At 33.9% G+C, this 19,877-nt stretch overlaps 1 protein-coding gene across 3 annotated transcripts; it reads right to left on the reverse strand.

Moving 5' to 3' along the window:
* Positions 1-581: 581 nt before the first annotated feature.
* Positions 582-6,149, reverse strand: LOC133313156 (uncharacterized). Of its 3 annotated transcripts, none has more exons than XM_061514484.1 (6): positions 5,919-6,149; positions 4,964-5,113; positions 4,057-4,150; positions 3,605-3,687; positions 1,547-1,700; positions 582-1,037 (listed from the first exon to the last, which is right to left on the reverse strand). In XM_061514484.1, the coding sequence occupies exons 1-6, from the start codon at positions 6,057-6,059 to the stop codon at positions 802-804; spliced, it is 858 nt and encodes a 285-aa protein (XP_061370468.1). In that variant the 5' UTR covers positions 6,060-6,149; the 3' UTR covers positions 582-801. The 3 variants fall into 3 exon arrangements, with proteins under 3 accessions (XP_061370468.1, XP_061370469.1, XP_061370470.1); XM_061514485.1 differs by having other exon boundaries at positions 4,964-5,129; positions 5,919-6,084; XM_061514486.1 differs by lacking the exon at positions 5,919-6,149 and adding an exon at positions 5,814-5,858 and having other exon boundaries at positions 583-1,037.
* Positions 6,150-19,877: the final 13,728 nt, after the last annotated feature.

Consider the following 19,877-nt stretch of genomic DNA (forward strand, 5'->3'; position numbering starts at 1 on the left):
TTGAAATCTTTGATTTTGAAGAATGCTTCTCCTTACAAATTTAATGACAAGTTCACACTAAAGTCTTGTTCTTCCTTTGCTTTGCTTTCTATGAAACTATTTTCTTGTTAAATGGAAGGTGTGTACACTAGTTTGATGCATATGATACTATTGCTTCACAAAAATTTTAAGTTAGGAGACTCCACCCTTGTCACTTCTAAGAATCTTCTATTTCTTTTCCTTTTTATTTTATATACCTAACTTATAGCATTTAAATATACCAAAAGCTGCGTCTTTAGATTTCATAAGATATGCATAATTACATTCTTCAACTATGATGCACAGATACAAGTACGAGCATCGGATATGATACAGGTAATCAGGTATGATATAGGGATATAGTTTTTGTCCAAAAAAATTAAGAGGCAGGTAAAAGTATGATATAACATAAATATAGAAAATTATATATATTATCTCAGAATTTAAAAATAAAATAAAAATGAAATCATCATAAGACCGCATAAATAAAACACAATAATGGGCCACTTCATGATTTAGAGAAAAAGTGAAGAAAAAAGATTTTATTTTTAATTTAATCATTGCAAATGCAATACAAACTAATGTTTATCAAGTATATGAGTATGAAATACGTCCCAACACGGTACGGCAAACATTTTAAAGTACTTATGCTTCCTAGATCTTCAATAACTATAAATGAATCAATGAATTTTATGAAATACAATTTTCTAGTCATTTTTTTCTTGACAGTTATCATTGACATTATTCTTACATATCATGTTGTTTGACAAAAATATGACAGGGTTACCAAGGAATTTCTTGACCATCCCAGGCAAAGAACTTGCCATTGTCATGGCTCTTCACATTGTTAATGATGCTTAGCAGCTTTTGGACTGAGAACTCTTTGCTGAAGAGCTTGTCTTGGGGAATATTTCTTTGAAATGGCTTAGAGAGATCTGTGTCAACTGTACCAGGATGCAATAAAATGCAGATAATTGGATCCTTCTTTCTTGTAAACTCCACGGAGACAGTCTTTGATACTGTTAGAATATAAGGGGGGGAAAAAAGCTCGTAAAGATTACCATTTCAAACACTTTGGACAATTTCAAATTCACTTTGATTTGTACTTCACCAATGCATAGCATTTATTATTATTAAAATTATATGCAACTATAAAATGAAAAGACCAGAAATATGGTTTTATGCAAGCACTATCAATTGAAGTGATGCCTTACTCATCTGGATTCTGGAGTGATTAATGTAAAAGAACAAAGTGTGGCTTTACATAATAATTGCATTTATAGTGTTGAACAATGCTGTGGAAATCCAACAATATGCAAGATTCAATCTGATGATGAATTTTTCAGTTGGGTTATGATGGATCCTTGTACATGGGATGAGATGGGTCATGTGTAGTACACTAGTACATGACTTAAGGATTATTATATACATTTATATATAGTCAGACCACACATGCATGATCCAATGAGGCACTTAGACTTGTATTATTGAAAATCCCATAACATAAATCATAATAAAAAAGCCATACATTGATTAAGAGCAGCCTTTGAAGATCGATAAGAGTGCCAACCCCCAAGACTATTGTCCCCAATAGATCCAACCCTTGCACTCAAACTAGCCACAACTGCAGCACTTCTTTCAGTCCCAGAGCCGCCCCCAGCTTTTAGAAGAGGCCACATGTGCTGATTTAAAAACTCTCAGAATTAGATATAAAATATTGGGAATGATCCGTTTACAAATTTTTACAAATTACACTATGTACTCCCGGAAGTACATAGTGTAACCTAGTGTACTTCCAAGAGTACATAGTGTAATTTGTAAGAGTTTGTAAATATAACCCTTCCCATAAAATATTGGCTCAAATTATTGAAAACATGTTCTTTTATAAAATCGAAGGTAAAGAAACACATACAAAATTAGACAAGAACAATGATAAATACATTGTTGTAATTATTGCACAAAACTACTAAATTTAAAGAAAAAGGTAAAATTTCAAAGGAAAACAGTTCAACTCTTTATTATTCAGGGGCCTTGAAGGACCAATGTCCCTTAAATAAATTCTCCTGTGATAAAATATTGTGGGCATAGGAACGGAAAAACTACTCAATTCAGCATGAATTACAGAACAGAGTGAACTACTTAAATCAGGATGTTGTCAACAGGGTCTCGGTAAGGAGTCCAATAGGGTCCTGATCATGAAGAGAGTCATTTTATGAAAGTAAGCAAGAGAGAATGGAGGGCGAGTCTTGGAGCAGTGGTAAGGTGCTCCTTGTGGTCGGAAGATGACAGTGAGTCTAGGAAATAGCAATGCAAGGATAAGACTAATTATCGTAAGTCAGGGAATCTTATGCACTTGGGTTTGTCCTAAGCACGATAGCGTGGAGGATTTGCATAGTAGTTTCTTCTCATGTGCCAAATAAGCATGCTCCGTGTCTATTTATAGCTGTTAACCAAAAAGCCTGGTTGAATTTTTCACAAAAAATTCATCATGTGCATCTCACGGAACAAGTGCCCTGAGGCATGCACAGACACACAAATGGTATGATATAACTTGATGCATAAGGTTATGACCATATGGTATGAGTCCATTTTTTAAACTAATCTGGGGTACTAATAGTTATTGACTGGTGCAACAGCAGGAGTTTTATATATCATATTATTCCAAATCCAACTAAACTGTGGGACTTCGAATTTTGACAGAAGTAAAAAACGAAAATACTACAATATCACATTTCTTTGTACTCTGTCAAGGCTGTTCAACAGCTTGTTATAGGCTTAATACCCTCCAGCAGAACCGGATTCAAAACAATCCTCTTATTGACTTCTCGGTCAATCATTGAGATATTTCATACTGGTTCACACGTTCATCAACAAATTGGACTGCTTTCATCCTTGTAAAATTGTAGGGTGTAGACTATTTTTAGGGAAGTGACAAATCGGAAAGGTAATCTTTGAAGTTCAAATAAATAATAATTAAAACATAACAGGTAAGAAAGAGAGAATATTTAAACAGGACTAAGAGCAAGAGTGATTTAAGTCTTATCTCTATTGTGTCATACCAAATTAACAACTGAACTCATTTACATCTACTTGCTGTCATTAACACCAGATAAGTAGGAATGACTTGACAGTTATTGACATTACTCATTGACAGTCACATCAAATAAGCATTTCAATGACATGTATAGGTGGCATCGTCAATTATTATAAATTGACGAAAAAGCAGATAGCTTACATATCAAATATCTCAATATGTCAAATCAGATACATGCAAACAAGCATGAGTATATTATCCTGGACTTTAGTAAATAGTAACGATTTCTAAACAAAGATATTCTCATAGGGCCACTATAGTAAGCTAATCATTTCTTTACCGAATTTACTAACATTAACCAATAATAACTAGAATAAGCATATTAGCAATTTATCATATGCATATCCATATCCATATCATCCTGCAAATCCCAAGGCCCTCTATAACCTCCACAAACACATAAAGAACCAATATTTACTCTTAAAATTATCATAAATAGATAAAAATAAAATAAATAAACAACTTTTGTAATGAAAATTAGATTGATGTTACCTTGATAACTAAGATAGGACCCACGGCATTAACCTCATATGCAAGCATTAAAGATGACTTCTCCAATTTGTTCAATGTTGTTTCTGTATTGTATAGATAACTAATGTGATCAACTACCTTGTATTTGTAAGAAACATCAACTCAAAACAAGATTATAGAGCTTTAGCTCGGAGCTATACATCACTGGCCCCCATTATACACTCCTTTACAGAAACGAGCTCTTACTTTTCTCCTTTTCTCACATAAATCTGCTACAAACTTGTTTTCTTTTTTTCTCTTTCCATCTTCTTTTATCTCTTTAGTTATTGTGTGTGTGTGTGTGTGTGTTGGGGGGATTAGAAAAACTTATACAGTTGCCATATACTGTAGGATCTTACTTAAACCTGCCTGTATGGTACAACAGGCAGTGGATATTCTGAAGTTCATTACAAAGAATGAAACAAAATCTTTACCTGGTTGCAATACTTCAGGTATTGAAAGAATGCCAGACGCATTAATGAGAAGGTTTAGATGGCCATATCTCTCTTTTATTGACAATGCAGATGCCTGAAATATTATGAAATACACAAATCTTTACAAATTAATGGGTTTTTAACTATTCGAATCTAACATTGAACCATCTTAATTCCTATAAAAGAATATGAATTTCATAATTACGTTTCCAGCTTTAAATAGGCTAAAAGGGAAATTGCACTTACCCCCCTTCCCCCCCCCCAAAAAAAAAAAAAAATCCCAATTTCACTTTCCCTTGAACCACAAATTTTGGCACATGCCACCCTAATATATCATCCTATTACCAATGGCCCACCGCTAATTAAATTGTCTGTAAATTGTAATGGGAGCAACAATCACATGACCTCACATCAGTCTTGATAGAAAAGGCCACTAGATTTGTTAATTTTCTCCTGACAATATCTCCCATATTGAAGCAGACAAGTGGATTAATGCAATCAGGGTAATAGATTGTTGGGTCCGTGGCCCATGATGGACCCGGCCCAAATTAAATGGGTGCCCTAATCTCTTGTTTGTAAGAGATGCTTAGATGCTGAGTCGTCTCAGAGAGTGAAAAAGAAGAAGAAAAAATAAAGAGAGAGAGAAACGTGAAGGCTGGGCTAATTGAATCTGAGTCCGAGCTAAGAATTGCTGGGCTCAAAGACACAACATAGATTAGGGTATATATGTTCAATGTCCTTTAGGTATAATGTTTAACAATTTCTATCCTTACCCACAACTTACATAGCATCTACCATCTAGCCATGTAACTAGGATAACCAAGCCTCCTCTTGGTGTCTAAATGCATGCTTCTATTGGTGTGAATGCAAGAGAGAAGGAAAATAATTAAGGGAAAGGAAGCATAACCTCAATTGAACTTTCAACAGTCAAATCCAACTGCAAAATTCCAAGACGATCCGCAAATTTATCTTTCAGATGGATAAGCCCAGTTGACGCACTAGGATTACGGCATGTAGCAATAACATGCCCTTTATCATTCTCTAGCAGCTGTTTTACCTGTAGAAGGCAGAAACTGAAATTAATGTTAAATTGTAATCGATCCATTGATCTTCGGGCCTTAAGGAAATTTAGCAAACTAGAACAATTATTGTTCTGCTTTTGAAAGATAATATAAATTGACTGTTACTATTATTATTATTATTATTCTACCAAAGCAACACTGCATCAACAAGATGAAGAAAATAAACACATCAAGGCAAATCCCAAGTTAAAAATAAGAATAAATTACTATTACCATCATTGCATTTTAATCTAATTACACAAACCTCCCTGAAATTGTAAAACAAACCCTTGAAAAACCTGCACAAAACTACCTTGAATTTTGCTTATTTGTTTACAAACTTCCTCCTCCAGGGGACATTCCTTAGATTTTCAAAATAGAGTAGAGGTTTGCGTAGTTAAGGAAAGAATTCCAGGGAATTCACTCTAACAACAACAACAATAATAATAATAACATTGTTCAGACCGTAAATGATTTATACCAAAGACAGAGTTCTGAAGTGGACTCTTTCAATGATCATGCATATCTGAATGTTAGAAGTTAAAAATGTTAAGCTCTTTTTGATAGTGTAAAACTATGATTTAAGCACTAACACTGTCGTCAAAATAATAAACATAACATACAATTATGTTTCAAGAACCGAATTATCAGTAAGATTGAAAATAAAAAAAAATTTAAAAAAAAACACACACGCACACACATCCCAGCAACACAAGGAAATTTTTTGACAATGTGGGCAGAGCCCAGATTTGAAGAAAACATTGATAATGTGAAAGTAACAAAAGGAAGGAAAAATCTCACAAATTCAAGGCCAATTCCTTTGGAAGCTCCTTGAACCATGGAGACCCCACCATGAGAAGAAGAAAAGGCCCTTCGGGTGAATGATAAGAATCGCAGCGAATGTGATGCCATCAAAGTGTTTTGGGTGTGTGGCAAAAGCATCAGATGAAAAAGCTCTTATCTTGCTTAGTGGATGTTGATGGGCACAACACAACACAACACCATAAAAGCGTGGCTAGCTAATAACCCAGAAAAAGAATCCAATTCACAAAACACAAACCAAACCAATGTTGTTGTTATTAGTAAATGCAATGTGATTTTGTAGGTGACAAGTGGCAAGTGACAGCAACATATTTCAGAACTGAATTTTGGAAGTTGAAGACACCGTTTGGTTGGTTCCCACCATTTATTTGCATCTGATTCTGTTGTTTAAGCATGTGCTACGTGTAGATAATAAGATCCACACTTATCTAATTTTATTTTATTTTTTATTTTGTTTACTCCCATAATATTTATCTTGGTTTAATTTGGTTTTATACTCTTATATTTCCATATACTGTGTACATTTTAATATCTAGTTTTAAATTTGTTTTCTTAATTCTTCGATTTGCAGTTAGTGAATTGTAGGAGTGTAAATGGTTAAGGCTTGTTTGCTTTAAGTTTGGCTTGTCATATTTTGTTTAATAAATAAAACACGCTTAAAAAAAAATTTATTCAGCAAACAATTCCAAACTTAATTTAATGAGATTTGCCTTAAAAGTCCATAAGCTGGCCTGATATATTATTATAATAAATAATATATTTTTATGTCACTGAATCAATAACTTTACTTTTATAACCATATTTTTTTACTATTGTCTTGTTGGGCTTCCTCCTGCAATGCTAAGCCCAAGCCAATTGAAGGATTTCTTAAAAATTCTAAACCCTAGATTTCATCCCCTCTATATATTCATTAGTTGTGGGTGGAGGCTAGGTTAGAGAGAAAAATTTAAGAGAAAATTATTTAAGAGATTTGAGAGCAAAGCTTTAAGCTTTGTATTTGAGAGATCTCTAAAGAGAGTTTGAGTGAAACATCTCTAGGATAGTTTGATTATTACCATTGTTGAAGAGGTTGAGTTAACCACCACTTTGGTGAATTTGATTCTTCGTATCCATTATTTACATAGTGGACGTTTGATCTGGACTAGGTCCCGTGAGTTTTTACTTCTTCATTGGAGAAGGTTTTCTCACGTTAAAACTGTTTGTGTTCTCCTTCTCTCTCTCTGTCTCTCTTGTTTGTGTTTTTTTTTTTTCTGTTGCGCTGCTCGACCTGGTGAAGTTCAGACCGAGATAATTGCCGAGATTCGAGATCCAGGATCTTGTTGACTGACTTCCGCAAAAGGCTGCTTAGCCGACTTGAGGGAACTGAGTTCCCAACAGTGGTATCAGAGCCCGAGTTCGACGGGTTCTGAGGGAGACGAGATGGAGACCAGTGGCATAACCCATGATGGAGATATGTTCAAGCTGACCGCAGACAATTTCACCTATTGGAGACTGATGATGGAAGATCATCTCTACTGCAAAGATTTACATTAGCCCATTATTCTTGATGGGATACCGGAAGGCAAAAACGATAAGGAGTGGGAGATTCAGAGTCGTAAGGAGGTAGCTACAATCAGAAAATATATTGACAAAAGCCTTTTTGAGCACGTGTCCGAGTTTACGAACGCGTACGAGTCGTGGACGAAGTTGGAGTCCATGATTCAGAAGAAGACTCCTAGAAACAAAGCACACCTAGTTCGCCGACTTGTGAATCTAGAATACAAGGACGACATGAGCATGATTGAACACCTCAACACCTACAAAGGTATTGTGAATTAGCTGTCAAAAACTGAGATGAAAATTGATGACGAGATGCAGGCCTTGCTGCTGTTGAGCTCGCTGCCAGAAAGCTGGGATACTCTGGTGGTGACTTTGAGTAATTCGACTCCAGATGAAAAATTGAAGATGATGTCGTGACAGACAGCCTCCTGAACAAAGAAGCCAGGAGAAGAGAACGAGGTGTTTCGAGCACGTCTGAGGCCAACGTTGCTGAGAACAAAGGGAAATCCGACTCCCGGGGTAGAAGCAAGAGCCAGGGTTGAGATCGTGATAGAAGAGGAAAGTCCAGAGGTCGGTCAAAGCCGAAATATGAGTTGATGTGCTTTTACTGTGGAATGACAGGCCATAAGAAGCCAGACTGCTGGACCTTGCAGAATAACGAGAAGAACGGCTTTGTAAAGCCGAATCAGATTATTCCCAAGAAGAAGGAAGACAAGAGCACCACTGCAGTGGCTGCCAACCCAGATGCCGAGATATTCCTTCTTGGTGAGGATAATTATTTGAATGTTGCATATGATGACTGCACCTGGATTGTTGACTCTGGTGCCTCCTTCCACGTTACTCTACACAAAGATTTTTTCTACTCTTATTGAGGTGGTGACTTTGGAGTTGTGAAGATGAGAAATCAAGTGACCAGCAAGATTGTTGGTGCCGGTGATGTGACCTTGACCACGGATGTTGGGTGCCGACTTGTGTTGAAAGATGTAAGGCATGTTCCTGACATGCGGTTGAACTTAATCTCGGTAGGCAAGCTTGACGATGCCGGGTTAGTGAACTACTTCGGTAGTGTTAGATGGAAGCTAGCCAAGGAAAACTTGGTTGTTGCCCGAGGTAAGAAGGAATGCTCCTTGTACGTGATGCAAGGAAAAATCAATGGCGAAGAAGCCAATTCTATCCGAGATGGACCTAACTTGGAGCTATGGCACAAGCGTCTCGGCCACATGAGTGTGAAAGGGCTCTAAATTCTGAGCAAGAAAGGATTACTGACCAGGTTGAAAGGCCAAGCGTTGGAGAGTTACACGCATTCCCTAGCTGAAAAGCAGCACCAGGTTTCTTTTGTGAGACCGATTCAACCAAGAAGACGCAGGTATATTCTTGACCTCGTCCATACTGATGTCTGCTCCATGTCAGGAAAGATCCCTTGGAGGAGCTCAGTACTTTGTTTCATTTATTGATGACCACTCCCGCAAAGTATGGGTTTATTTGTTGAAGTATAAAGACCAGGTACTCCAATCCTTTAAAGAATTTCTTGCAATGGTTGAAAGGGAGACTGACAAGAAATTGAAGGTGGTCAGATCTGACAATGGTGGTGAGTACTGCGGCCCTTTTGATGCATATTGCAGAGCGGCCAGGATCTAACTTGAGAAGACGCCCCTAAAGACTCCACAGTTGAATGGACTGGCTGAGAAGATGAACTAAACTATTGAAGAGAAGGTCCGAAGTATGTTATCTAATGCCGGATTGCCGAAATCATTCTGGGGAGAAGCCGTCAGAATAGCTGTTAACTTGATTAACCTCTCACCAACACGGCCACTTGAAGGACAAATTCCAGAAGAAGTCTGGACAGGTCGGAAAGCGGCCTATAATCAACTAAAGGTGTTTGGATGCCGAGCTTTCATGCACATCCCTAAAGATGAAAGGTAAAAACTTGATGCAAAGACAAAAGAATGCATCTATCTTGGTTCGCCGAGATATGAGTTCGGGTTCCGACTTTGGGATCCAATCAATAAGATAGTGAGAAGCCGAGATGTGATCTTTCATGAAGATGAGAACATTTATGGCATCTCGAAGCCCAAAGTCTGGGTTAATGTCAGACGTGAAGAACTCAATCCTCTTGTCCGAGCTAAAGCAGGGGGAGAAAATTAAGAAAATGAAGAAAATGATGACCAAGACACTGAGGTCCGAGTTGATGATGACATCCGGGATGAGAATGATGAACTGGGTTCTCAAGCTGAAGAACAGCCAAGATATTCAACTCGAGAAAGAAGACCCTCTACAAGATACTCATCTGATGAATACATTGTTGTTGCTGAAGACGGTGAGCCTCAGAGTTACGATGAGGCTGTGACGAGCTCAGAGAAAGAAGAATGGGAAAAAGCAATGCATGACGAGATGAAGTCTCTGCATGAGAATCAAACTTATAAGCTGACCGAGTTTCCTGAATGAAGACGAGCTTTGAAAAATAAATGGGTCTACAAGATTAAGACTGAAGAGAACGGGCAGAAGCCGAGATACAAAGCCCGGATTGTAATGAAAGGGTGCAATCAGAAGAAAGGAGTAGACTTTGAGGAAATTTTTTCTCCTGTGGTGAAAATGACCTCGGTCCGAACCGTGTTAGCCATGGCGGCCTCGATGGACCTCGAGGTAGAACAAATGGACGTGAAGATGACATTTCTTCATGGTGATTTAGAAGAAGAGATATATATGGAGCAACCTGAGGGGTTCCGAGCTCCAGACAAAGAAGACTTGGTATATCGGTTGAAGAAGAACCTCTATGGCTTAAAGCAAGCACCTCGACAGTGGTACAAGAAGTTTGAATCATTTATGACTGATCACAAGTTTGAAAGACAGAAGCCGACCACTGCGTATTTGTGAAGAGGTATGAGGCTGGAGATTTTTTGATTTTGTTGTTATATGTTGACGACATGGTTATTGTAGGGAAATTGAGGATAGCCGCCCTGAAGAAGGCGTTGAGCTCATCCTTCGCAATGAAGGACCTCGGCCCTGCAAAGCAGATTCTCGGAATAAAGATTATCCGAGATAGACAAAAGAAGCTACTGTGGCTGAGTCAAGAGAAGTATATTGAGAAGATTCTGAAGAGATTCAACATGGACAAAGCCAAAACAGTGAGGACCCCCCTAGCCGGACACATAAAGCTGAACCAGAAGCAATATTCGAAATCTGATGAAGACAAAGATGAGATGCTGAAGATCCCGTACCAATCCGCCGTCGGAAGCTTGATGTACACAATGATTTGCACTAGACCCGACTTGGCGTATGCTGTTGGAATGGTAAGTCGATATCTGTCAAACCCCGGCAAAGAGCACTGGGAAGCAGTGAAGTGGATCTTCAAGTACCTCCGAGGTACGACCAATTTATGCCTCCAATTTGAAGAAGGCAAAGCTGAGTTGCAAGGCTACTCGGATTCTGATTTAGGGGGAGATTCCGACTCAAGGAAGTCGACGACGGGATACATTATGAGATTTGTCGGAGGAGCTGTCTCTTGGCAATCAAGACTTCAGAAGTGTGTTGCACTATTGACAACTGAGGCTGAGTACATTGTCGCTACTAAGGCAAGCAAAGAGATGTTGTGGATGAAGAAGTTTCTCATGGAACTCGGCCATGATCAAGACAAGTACGAGCTGGATTGTGACAATCAAAGCGCAATCCATCTTGCGAAGAATTCGACCTATCACTCCAGCACGAAGCACATTGATGTGAGGTATCACTATATCCAGGATGTGGGGGAAGGTGGAGAGCTTGAACTCGTCAAGGTGCACACTGACCAAAATTGGTCCGACATGATGACAAAGCCGGTTCCAGCAAGAAAATTTGAAGACTGCTGTGAAGGAGCCGGGTTGATGCTGAGGCCGACGCATTGAAGTCGGAGGGAGAGATTTGTTGGGCTTCCTCCTTCAATGCTAAGCCCAAGCCCATTGAGGGATTTCCTAAAAACCCTAAACCCTAGATTCCAACTCCTCTATATATTCATTAGTTGTGGGTGGAGGCTAGGTTAGAGAGGAAGATTTGAGAGAAAATTATTTGAGAGATTTGAGAACAAAGCTTTAAGCTTTGTACTTGAGAGATCTCTAGAGAAAGCTTGAGTGAAACATCTCTAGGGTAGTTTGATTATTACCATTGTTGGAGAGGTTGAGTTAACCACCACTTTGGTGAATTTGATTCTTTGTATCCATTACTTACATAGTTGACGTTTGATCTGGACTAGGTACCGTGGGTTTTTACTTCTTCATTGGAGAAGGTTTTCTCACGTTAAAACTGTTTGTGTTCTCCTTCTCTCTCTCTCTCTCTCTCTCTCTCCTGTTTGTGTTTTTGTTTTTCCGCTGCGCTGCCCGACCTGGTGAAGTTCCGACCGAGGTAATTGCCGAGATCCGAGATCCAGGATCTTGTTAACTGACTTCCACAAAAGGCTGCTTAGCCGATTTGAGGGAACCAAGTTCCCAACATGTCTAATCGCATTCTCTTATGGTCACATTTTCACAAACAAGCTCTCTCAATAGATAGTATGAAATATGTAATTATATGCAGACTGAGTGGGTTCTATGATTTTTTTTCTTTATCGAAAGAATATAAAATTTGGGGTCCCTTTTTTCTCATGTTGTAGGATAATTCTTTCTCCTACTATAGACACAATATGTGATGGGTCCCACCTCCCATTAAAAAAAAAAAATTTGTTACACACATTTCGATATATCACTAGTAGGAGAAATAATTCTACTATAACATGAGAATTCTTTTCCTTTAAAATTTGATGCACTTATAATCTCAACATTTGAACGTATGTAAGTTTGAAAAAAATACATTTTATAATTATAAATGAATCAAGTCAAACTCATGCTAAGCCCATAATATTTTATAAACAAGTCAAGTCAAGCCTAGAATTTAACTCGTATGAGACTAATTGACCAAGTCAAGCTCAAATTATTTTTCATAGGCTTAGTTCGTTTAAATTAAAGCTTGACTCGACCCAACTTATTTATACCCCTACATGTTATAGTTGCCTTTCTTAAAGGATAAATATAATTTATAAAAAAAAAGTTAAATAAAACACAAACTAAATGTTATTCTCGTGTTGAATTCCCATTTACATTATTTGTAAAATAATAGTGTGACACATTATAATTTATTCATATGAAATAATGGCATGCATAGTCAACTTTTTTTAATTACAATTGCAGTATAGAGCTTTGAATATACGGTTTTTCAAATTATCAGGGCGTTTAGATAATTTTACAAAAAACAAAAATTACAATCCAATTTTTCAGAATTTCTTCATAATATATTTTTTATTTTTTGAGAAAATTATTTTAAATAATTTTTTCTTGAAACAAAAATAACTTCATTAATTATTAAAAAAAGATTTCAATGTATTTTTTAATTAAAAAATTTTCCTTAAAAAGAAAAGGGGCCCTAAATCCCGTAACTTCAACTTGTTTCTAACAACTTATGTCAGCAATCATTGATACATTACTCTTTAATAAAATAAAATAAAAAGAAGATGAAAATTTTACTCTAATGGAACATGTTTTTTTTTTACAAAATAATTTAAATGAAATTACAAAAAAATATTTGTCCTTTTACAGGATATAACTTAGTGTCATTCTAGATGAAACATCGACGTTTTGATACATAATTGATAATTTTTTATATTATCTCTCATTCACTTTCTCTCTCTGCCTAATTTTATAGAGGAAGATAGATAAAGTATTTAAATTCCCTTTCATATGGCTATATATATATATTTTTTTTTGATAACATCATATGGCTATATTAAATTACATGAGTTGTTGCTTGATTATTGTTTCCAATGCTTCAATTTGGTGGCCTAGATTAAGGAACAGACAAACATATGCAACAACAATTATTGCAAAAGAATAACTTGAGAAGATGAAGAATATAAATATCACAGAAAATTTACATTATATTAAATATCATAACGTCAATTAAGTTATGTTTAACCTCATATTAAATATTAGACAATCAACCATAATTGTTCACTCAAACGTCAAATAAACCTTAAGACACTATATATTTCCTAATTGTTTAATATCTTTCCTAACACTTCTGTCCATACACAATGTTATTAGTTACAGATTTTCTTTCTCCAGCAAGGTGTCTCAAACTTCAGCATCAAGACTAAAAAAAGAACAATTGCTCAGGTCACATTATTGTATTAATGATATAGAAAATAAAAATAATATAAATAATTCAATTAATTAAAGAACACAACAAAGAACATGAAAGATTGTAAAACATGTAGCAGAAAACTACAAACACACAAATAATGGATAAGTACTTAATTCTTTATCTATCTTAGTCTTTTTGTTAGAACGGATAACAGAACAATTAAAATCTTCTTCCTTGACGATATAAGATTTTCTAATCAACGATGACAACAAAGTCAGGGAAACATCAACAATATTAGACCATCACATGTTTGACTTTCATCATCTAGTAAGACACTAAAATTCTATAAAATTATGAAACGTTATACAAATAACGCATAAAGCATTTAATTGATAAAATTTGATTACAATTTAAAGATATCGCAGCTCTTTCCGGATCTGATGATTCAACATGAGTGTCGCAAGCATTGACGAATACTGCTTAATCCTGAAAATTAAAAATATTTGTAAAACTAATACAGAGTACATATATAAGGAAACAACGTTTGAAAATGAAAATAACATACATTCGAGTCAACAACAGACTTAAGGTATGATGCGATAATAGTTTCGCTGCAGCAAACTTTAGAAACTTTATATTTTGGCTTTGCGTATGAGTCAAAATTTTTTTTGCACATTGACTTTAAATAAAATGGACTTGTCATTAAGAACGTCAAGCTCTTTCGGATGATGATCCAAATCACCATCGTGCATCAAAATATTATACAAAGTTAACTTTAAATAAAGGAAACTCAGCGATATGAAAATGTGGAGAAATTAGAATCAGACCTTCTTGAATTGTAGTTTGCATAATTCAGCAGCACTAATTCCTAACAAAGCAACATAGTCTTTATCGAACAGAATAAAAGATGCAGAATCTGTGTTATCCTCAACCCTTACTTCAACATTGAATCTACCACACATTAACATTGGATATTTAATTACGCATCACAAAGGAATAAGTGAAATGCACATTACTTTATCGTTGAAATGTTAACATTAAAAACAGGTTGAGGACATTATCTTACTTTGTATAATAATCGTTCCAATGTTTCTGGAAGTTCTTACAATTCCATTTTTCGAAATCAGAAAAAATGGAATACAGACATTTCTTACAAGACTTGTATCACCATTTGTATTTTGATTCAATCGACTGTATGGATCCAAAAGTAATGCACGTCGTAACCTAACATATGAATAATAAAAACATAAGGACTGAAAAAGCACAATCCAATAAAGATATGGAAAACATTCATCAATTGGAAAAATGTACCTCCATACAATTCCTAATATCACTGATACATTTCCTTTCATTATCTTTTAGAAAATCATTTTCAAAAGAATATGAGGATTGGCTGGACAATTGAGTCAACCTAAAGACTACTTTCCATTAGATCAGATGAAAGCCTAAAACGTATTTATATAATATAGAATCAGGGTATATACGAAAATGAATGGTTTTGGAAAGATACATGCGGATATATTGAATTACATGAGTTTAAAAGTATATATGACACCTTTTTTTTGAAGTCTTTAATATCAGGTACAATGGAATCGAAAAGAATCCTTGTGGTATTTTTTATTTGTTATTCCTATCTTACCTATATATTAAAAAAAACACAAATATAGTAAGAGACAAAGAAAGAAACAGAGTATAACAGAGAAATTGAACAATACATACTCAGACAAAAGCATAAGATTAGAAAGAACTATCAGTAAAAATACCCATGAAACCCTTCATCCTTGCAAGCTAGACTATGATCACGTTCTGAGGAGATTCATTATTTGCCAAATAAGATCGTACTTCATCGATATACTGCTCCCACAAAGTACACTCAAGCTTGTGTCATCTATTTCGCATTGGTTATATATTTAAACACTTTTAACCAAGAAGAAATCTATTTAAAATTACGATAAACATAAATACCTGAGGTTGTCAAGCTCTAACACAACCATTTTCATTTTTATGTTGAATACAACATGCTTACAAACTTCCCCAATTCCTGACAATAAACCAATGACGTCTACCAAATAAAGGATTTGGACATATGATAATATAATCAAAACAAATTAAGATGTGACAAATATCAGAGACAAAACATATTTACCTACTAAATAAGGACAGTCTGGTGCTTCTTTCTCAATAATGTCAAAATCAAGAAAATGGAATACATTTGCAAGAAAAGTAACATCAACAATCGATTTAACATCCATCCTCAAGTTGAAAGACACACGATAATCATGCATAGTTAGCCTGAAATTATCACTATTTAATCCAACTCCAAAATTTATGATAAAATAGACATCTCATTCACAGTAACATAGATCATTCCAACCTACAAAACGCATACATTAATAAATTAATGAAAACCACATAATGTCATCCAATAGAAACCATTTCCACATTATGCCAAATAGAAACAAAAAATATTACCAGTTCATCCAATAGAACCTTTTCCATATTGTCATCAAAATCTTTGCGATGAAAATTAGAAACCTTCCAAGTCCTAACCACCTTAACCTTAATCCTTCACTCCTCTTTGGTAGGATTAAGATCCTTTATAAAATCATATCTAGTATACAAAATGCCTTCAAAAAAGCTTCGGAGATGAAGAAGAAAAACAGACAGAGAACAGAGGAAATATGTGCACAAAAGTTGTTTACCAAACCAAAAAATGCAGTATGGACAACCATATTTTTAGACGAACTAAAACAGTTTTTTCAGATTAATTTTGAATATCTTTTACATATAATAATTATGTAAAATATTATTAAGAAGCTTAACAATTACCCATGCAGAAAGTAATGGGATATTAATATAATTGTTTGTCACTAAAAAATGCAGAACTCTTTTCCCACTTATGAAATTTAAATTCGAATTTGAAAAGTTACTAAAAGAGGAAATATTTCAAAGTAGTTTGAGTGTAAGCATAAAGTGAATATTGAAGGAGAGAATAGCACATCAGCAAACTTGTCAAAGAATAGTTTTCTTTTAAGATAATTATAGATATGTGATATTCTACCTACCTTTTCTTTTTCTTGTCAACCTTACCTACTTATCTTGAATATCATCTCACTTTTTTTTTCTCCTCGTGAGATTTTGATCCAATGATATTAAAGATAAGTAAGTAAGGTTGGTAGAAAAACATAGAGTTTTATAAGAGTTATGTTGTAGGAAAAGTGATTATGTCATATTACTGAGATTCGTTCTTTGTGCCTTAGTTTTTTTTTTCTTCAAAAAATGCGGGCCCTACAAAATGTTGTGTGTGTAGGAAACTTTACCATGTCATGTTAAAGGACAAACGAAAACCCCAAAAACATATCCCTTCCATGTACTGTATACATTTTAATATCTTGTTTTTTTTTTGGAAATTTAATATCTATTTTTATTTTCTTAATCCTTTGATTTGTAGTTAGTGCATGCTTGTTATAATTTTTTTGAGAAATATTTTTAAAAAAAAGTTAAGTTAATTAAAACACAAACTAAATGTTATTCTCGTGTTGATTTCCCATTTACATTATTTGTAAAATAATAGTGTGACACGTTATAATTTTTTCATATGAAATCATGGTATGCATAGTCAACTTTTTTTAATTACAATTACAATTACAAAATAGAGGTTTGAATCTACGGTTTTTCAAACTATCAGTGCGTTTAGATAATTTATGCACACAAAAATTATAATACAATTTTTTAGAGTTTCTTCATAATATATTTTTTATTTTTGAGAATATTATTTTAAATAATTTTTTTTTTTAAAATAACTTCAATAATTATTAAAAAAAGATTTAAATGTATTTTTAATTAAAAAATATTTTCCTTAAAAGGAAAGGGGGCCCTAAATCCCGTACCTTCAACTTGGTTCTAACAACTTATGTCAAGTGTCAACAATCATTGATTCATTACTCTTCAATAAAATTTAAAAAAAAAATTCCTCACCAAAAAACAATAAAATAAACTAAAAAAGAAGTTGAAAATTTTACTCTAATGGAACATGTTATTTTTTTAACAAAATATTTTAAATGTAATTAATATAAGAATAACGTTATATATATATATATATATATATATATATATATATGAGCTAGGATCCTTTGACATCAATGTCAAATTTCAAATTTGACACCTCGTCTGAGAGTCATTAGATCAAAAAAGATCAACGGCTCTAATTTGTAAGCATGTGACATCGTTGATTTTTTTTATCTAACGGTTTTCAGATGAGGTGTCAAATTTAAAATTTGAAACCAGTGTCAAAGGATCTTACCTATATATATATATATATATTTGATAAATTAATAAACTAAAATAAACATCTAAAAAAATCAGAAAAGCACCGAATGTAATTTTTTTCTGGTATAATTAACACACAATGTAATTACAATAACTAAAAAACTTAATAAAGCCTTTTTTTTAAAAAAAAAAAAAACTATTCTCTTTATTGGTAGTACCTCAGAAGCACGGACACACTTCTTAAAAAAAATTTGCGTGTCGGACACGCGTCCGACACGTGGTCAACGCTCGGACACGTTTTTTTTTTTAGTCTTAATTTAATTTATTAACTAAAAATAAAAAAAATTATAAATCACTTTTTTTCTGTTATGAAATTTGACATGAAAAATTAACAAGGTACGAAAAATTATTTTTGTTTATATTTATGTTATGAAATTTGAATATTTGATTGGTTATTTGACTTATTATGGACTGTTATATATATCTATTAAATATATTTTATATTATATATATATAAAATATTATTTAATATCAAAACGTGTCGAATATGCCATTTTTTAGAATTAACGTGTCGGCGTGTCGTGTCGTGTCGTGTCTCGTGTCAGTGTCCGTGCATCATAGGGTAGTACCATACCCATTCATGCACCGGTGCAAATGACTTAATCTTATTTTTAAGTTGATTATTTTAGTTTATAATATGCACTTGGTTAGTTTTTTTAAATTTTTTTTTTTTCTATTTCTAACCTATTTAATCTATATATTTACATAATACTTCAGGTCATATTAATTTATATATACTTCGGTTTCTCTCTTTCACTCCTCATCGTTGTTTCTAAAAGCTTGATATTTTATTTTGAATAAAATAAGATTATTAGTGCAAATTTATCTATAAAAAAAATCCATCATTTACACTATAAGATATTCTAACTTCCTAAAAATCCATCATATTAATTATAAAACTATAGCAGAATTTATAGTACGATTTTTAATATGAAAAACAAAGGGGGAGTATTTTCAACAACAAAAAACAAAGGGTAAGTATATCAGCCAACTAATCGCATAAATTTAAAAAATTTAAGTTGCTTGAATAGGTTTAAAAAATTAGGGTTTGGCCTAATGATTAAAGATTGAACTTTATATTTTGATTACTTGAGTTAAAACTATTAATTCGTCAACGAAGATTAATTGGGGAAAATGACAAAAACAGTCCTTGTGTTGGAAACATTTGCAATTTGGATCGTGCAGAGAATTAAAGAGGGGGTATTAATTTTTAATTAGTTTAGGGAAAAATGTTTCTGCAGATAAGTTATCTGTATTTATTCTCAAAACGACGTCATTTTGGTATTGAAATCTTAAAAAATTATAAATATAAAGACTATTATAACCCTGAAATAAATTAAAATTATAAAAACACTATGATTTTTGCCCTAAAACGACGTGTATTAGGCTTACTGCAGATAACTTATGTGCAGTAACTGCAGAAAAAGCAAACCCTTAGTTTTATTTATAAAACATATGAATAATGTCTATAAAAGAATTTCTTCAACCTGCAAGAAAAACTTTCATGCACACAAGATATTTTAAATTTACACATGCCCTTAATATATATGGTGTAAGCATGAGATTAATGTTTATCATATTATAGGAGATAATTTTAACTCCTATACACATAAAGTGTGTGAGGATCATATTTTCTATTTTTTTTCACATGGGCCCCACATATTTTTATATGTATGTAAGAGATAAAATTATTTTCTTATGAGAAACATTAATGCCGTAGTTTTATGGCCATTCAAAAGTTCAATAAAAAGCACGTTTATTATGATTATAGTATATAAGTTGAAAGTTGTAAAAGATCTGAAATTCGTTAAATCTTATACATGGTTAGTGGTAGCTAGTGACGGGAAATATAACTTGTCCACACAAAAATAAGGGGTACTCAAACAATTATTCAAGTGGAATTTGACATTAAAATCAAAAGAGCTT

Source organism: Gastrolobium bilobum, unplaced genomic scaffold (genome assembly GCF_033153095.1).
Source record: "Gastrolobium bilobum isolate Gb01-03AN ecotype WA unplaced genomic scaffold, APGP_CSIRO_Gbil_v1 utg9841, whole genome shotgun sequence".
Lineage (NCBI taxonomy): Eukaryota > Viridiplantae > Streptophyta > Magnoliopsida > Fabales > Fabaceae > Gastrolobium > Gastrolobium bilobum.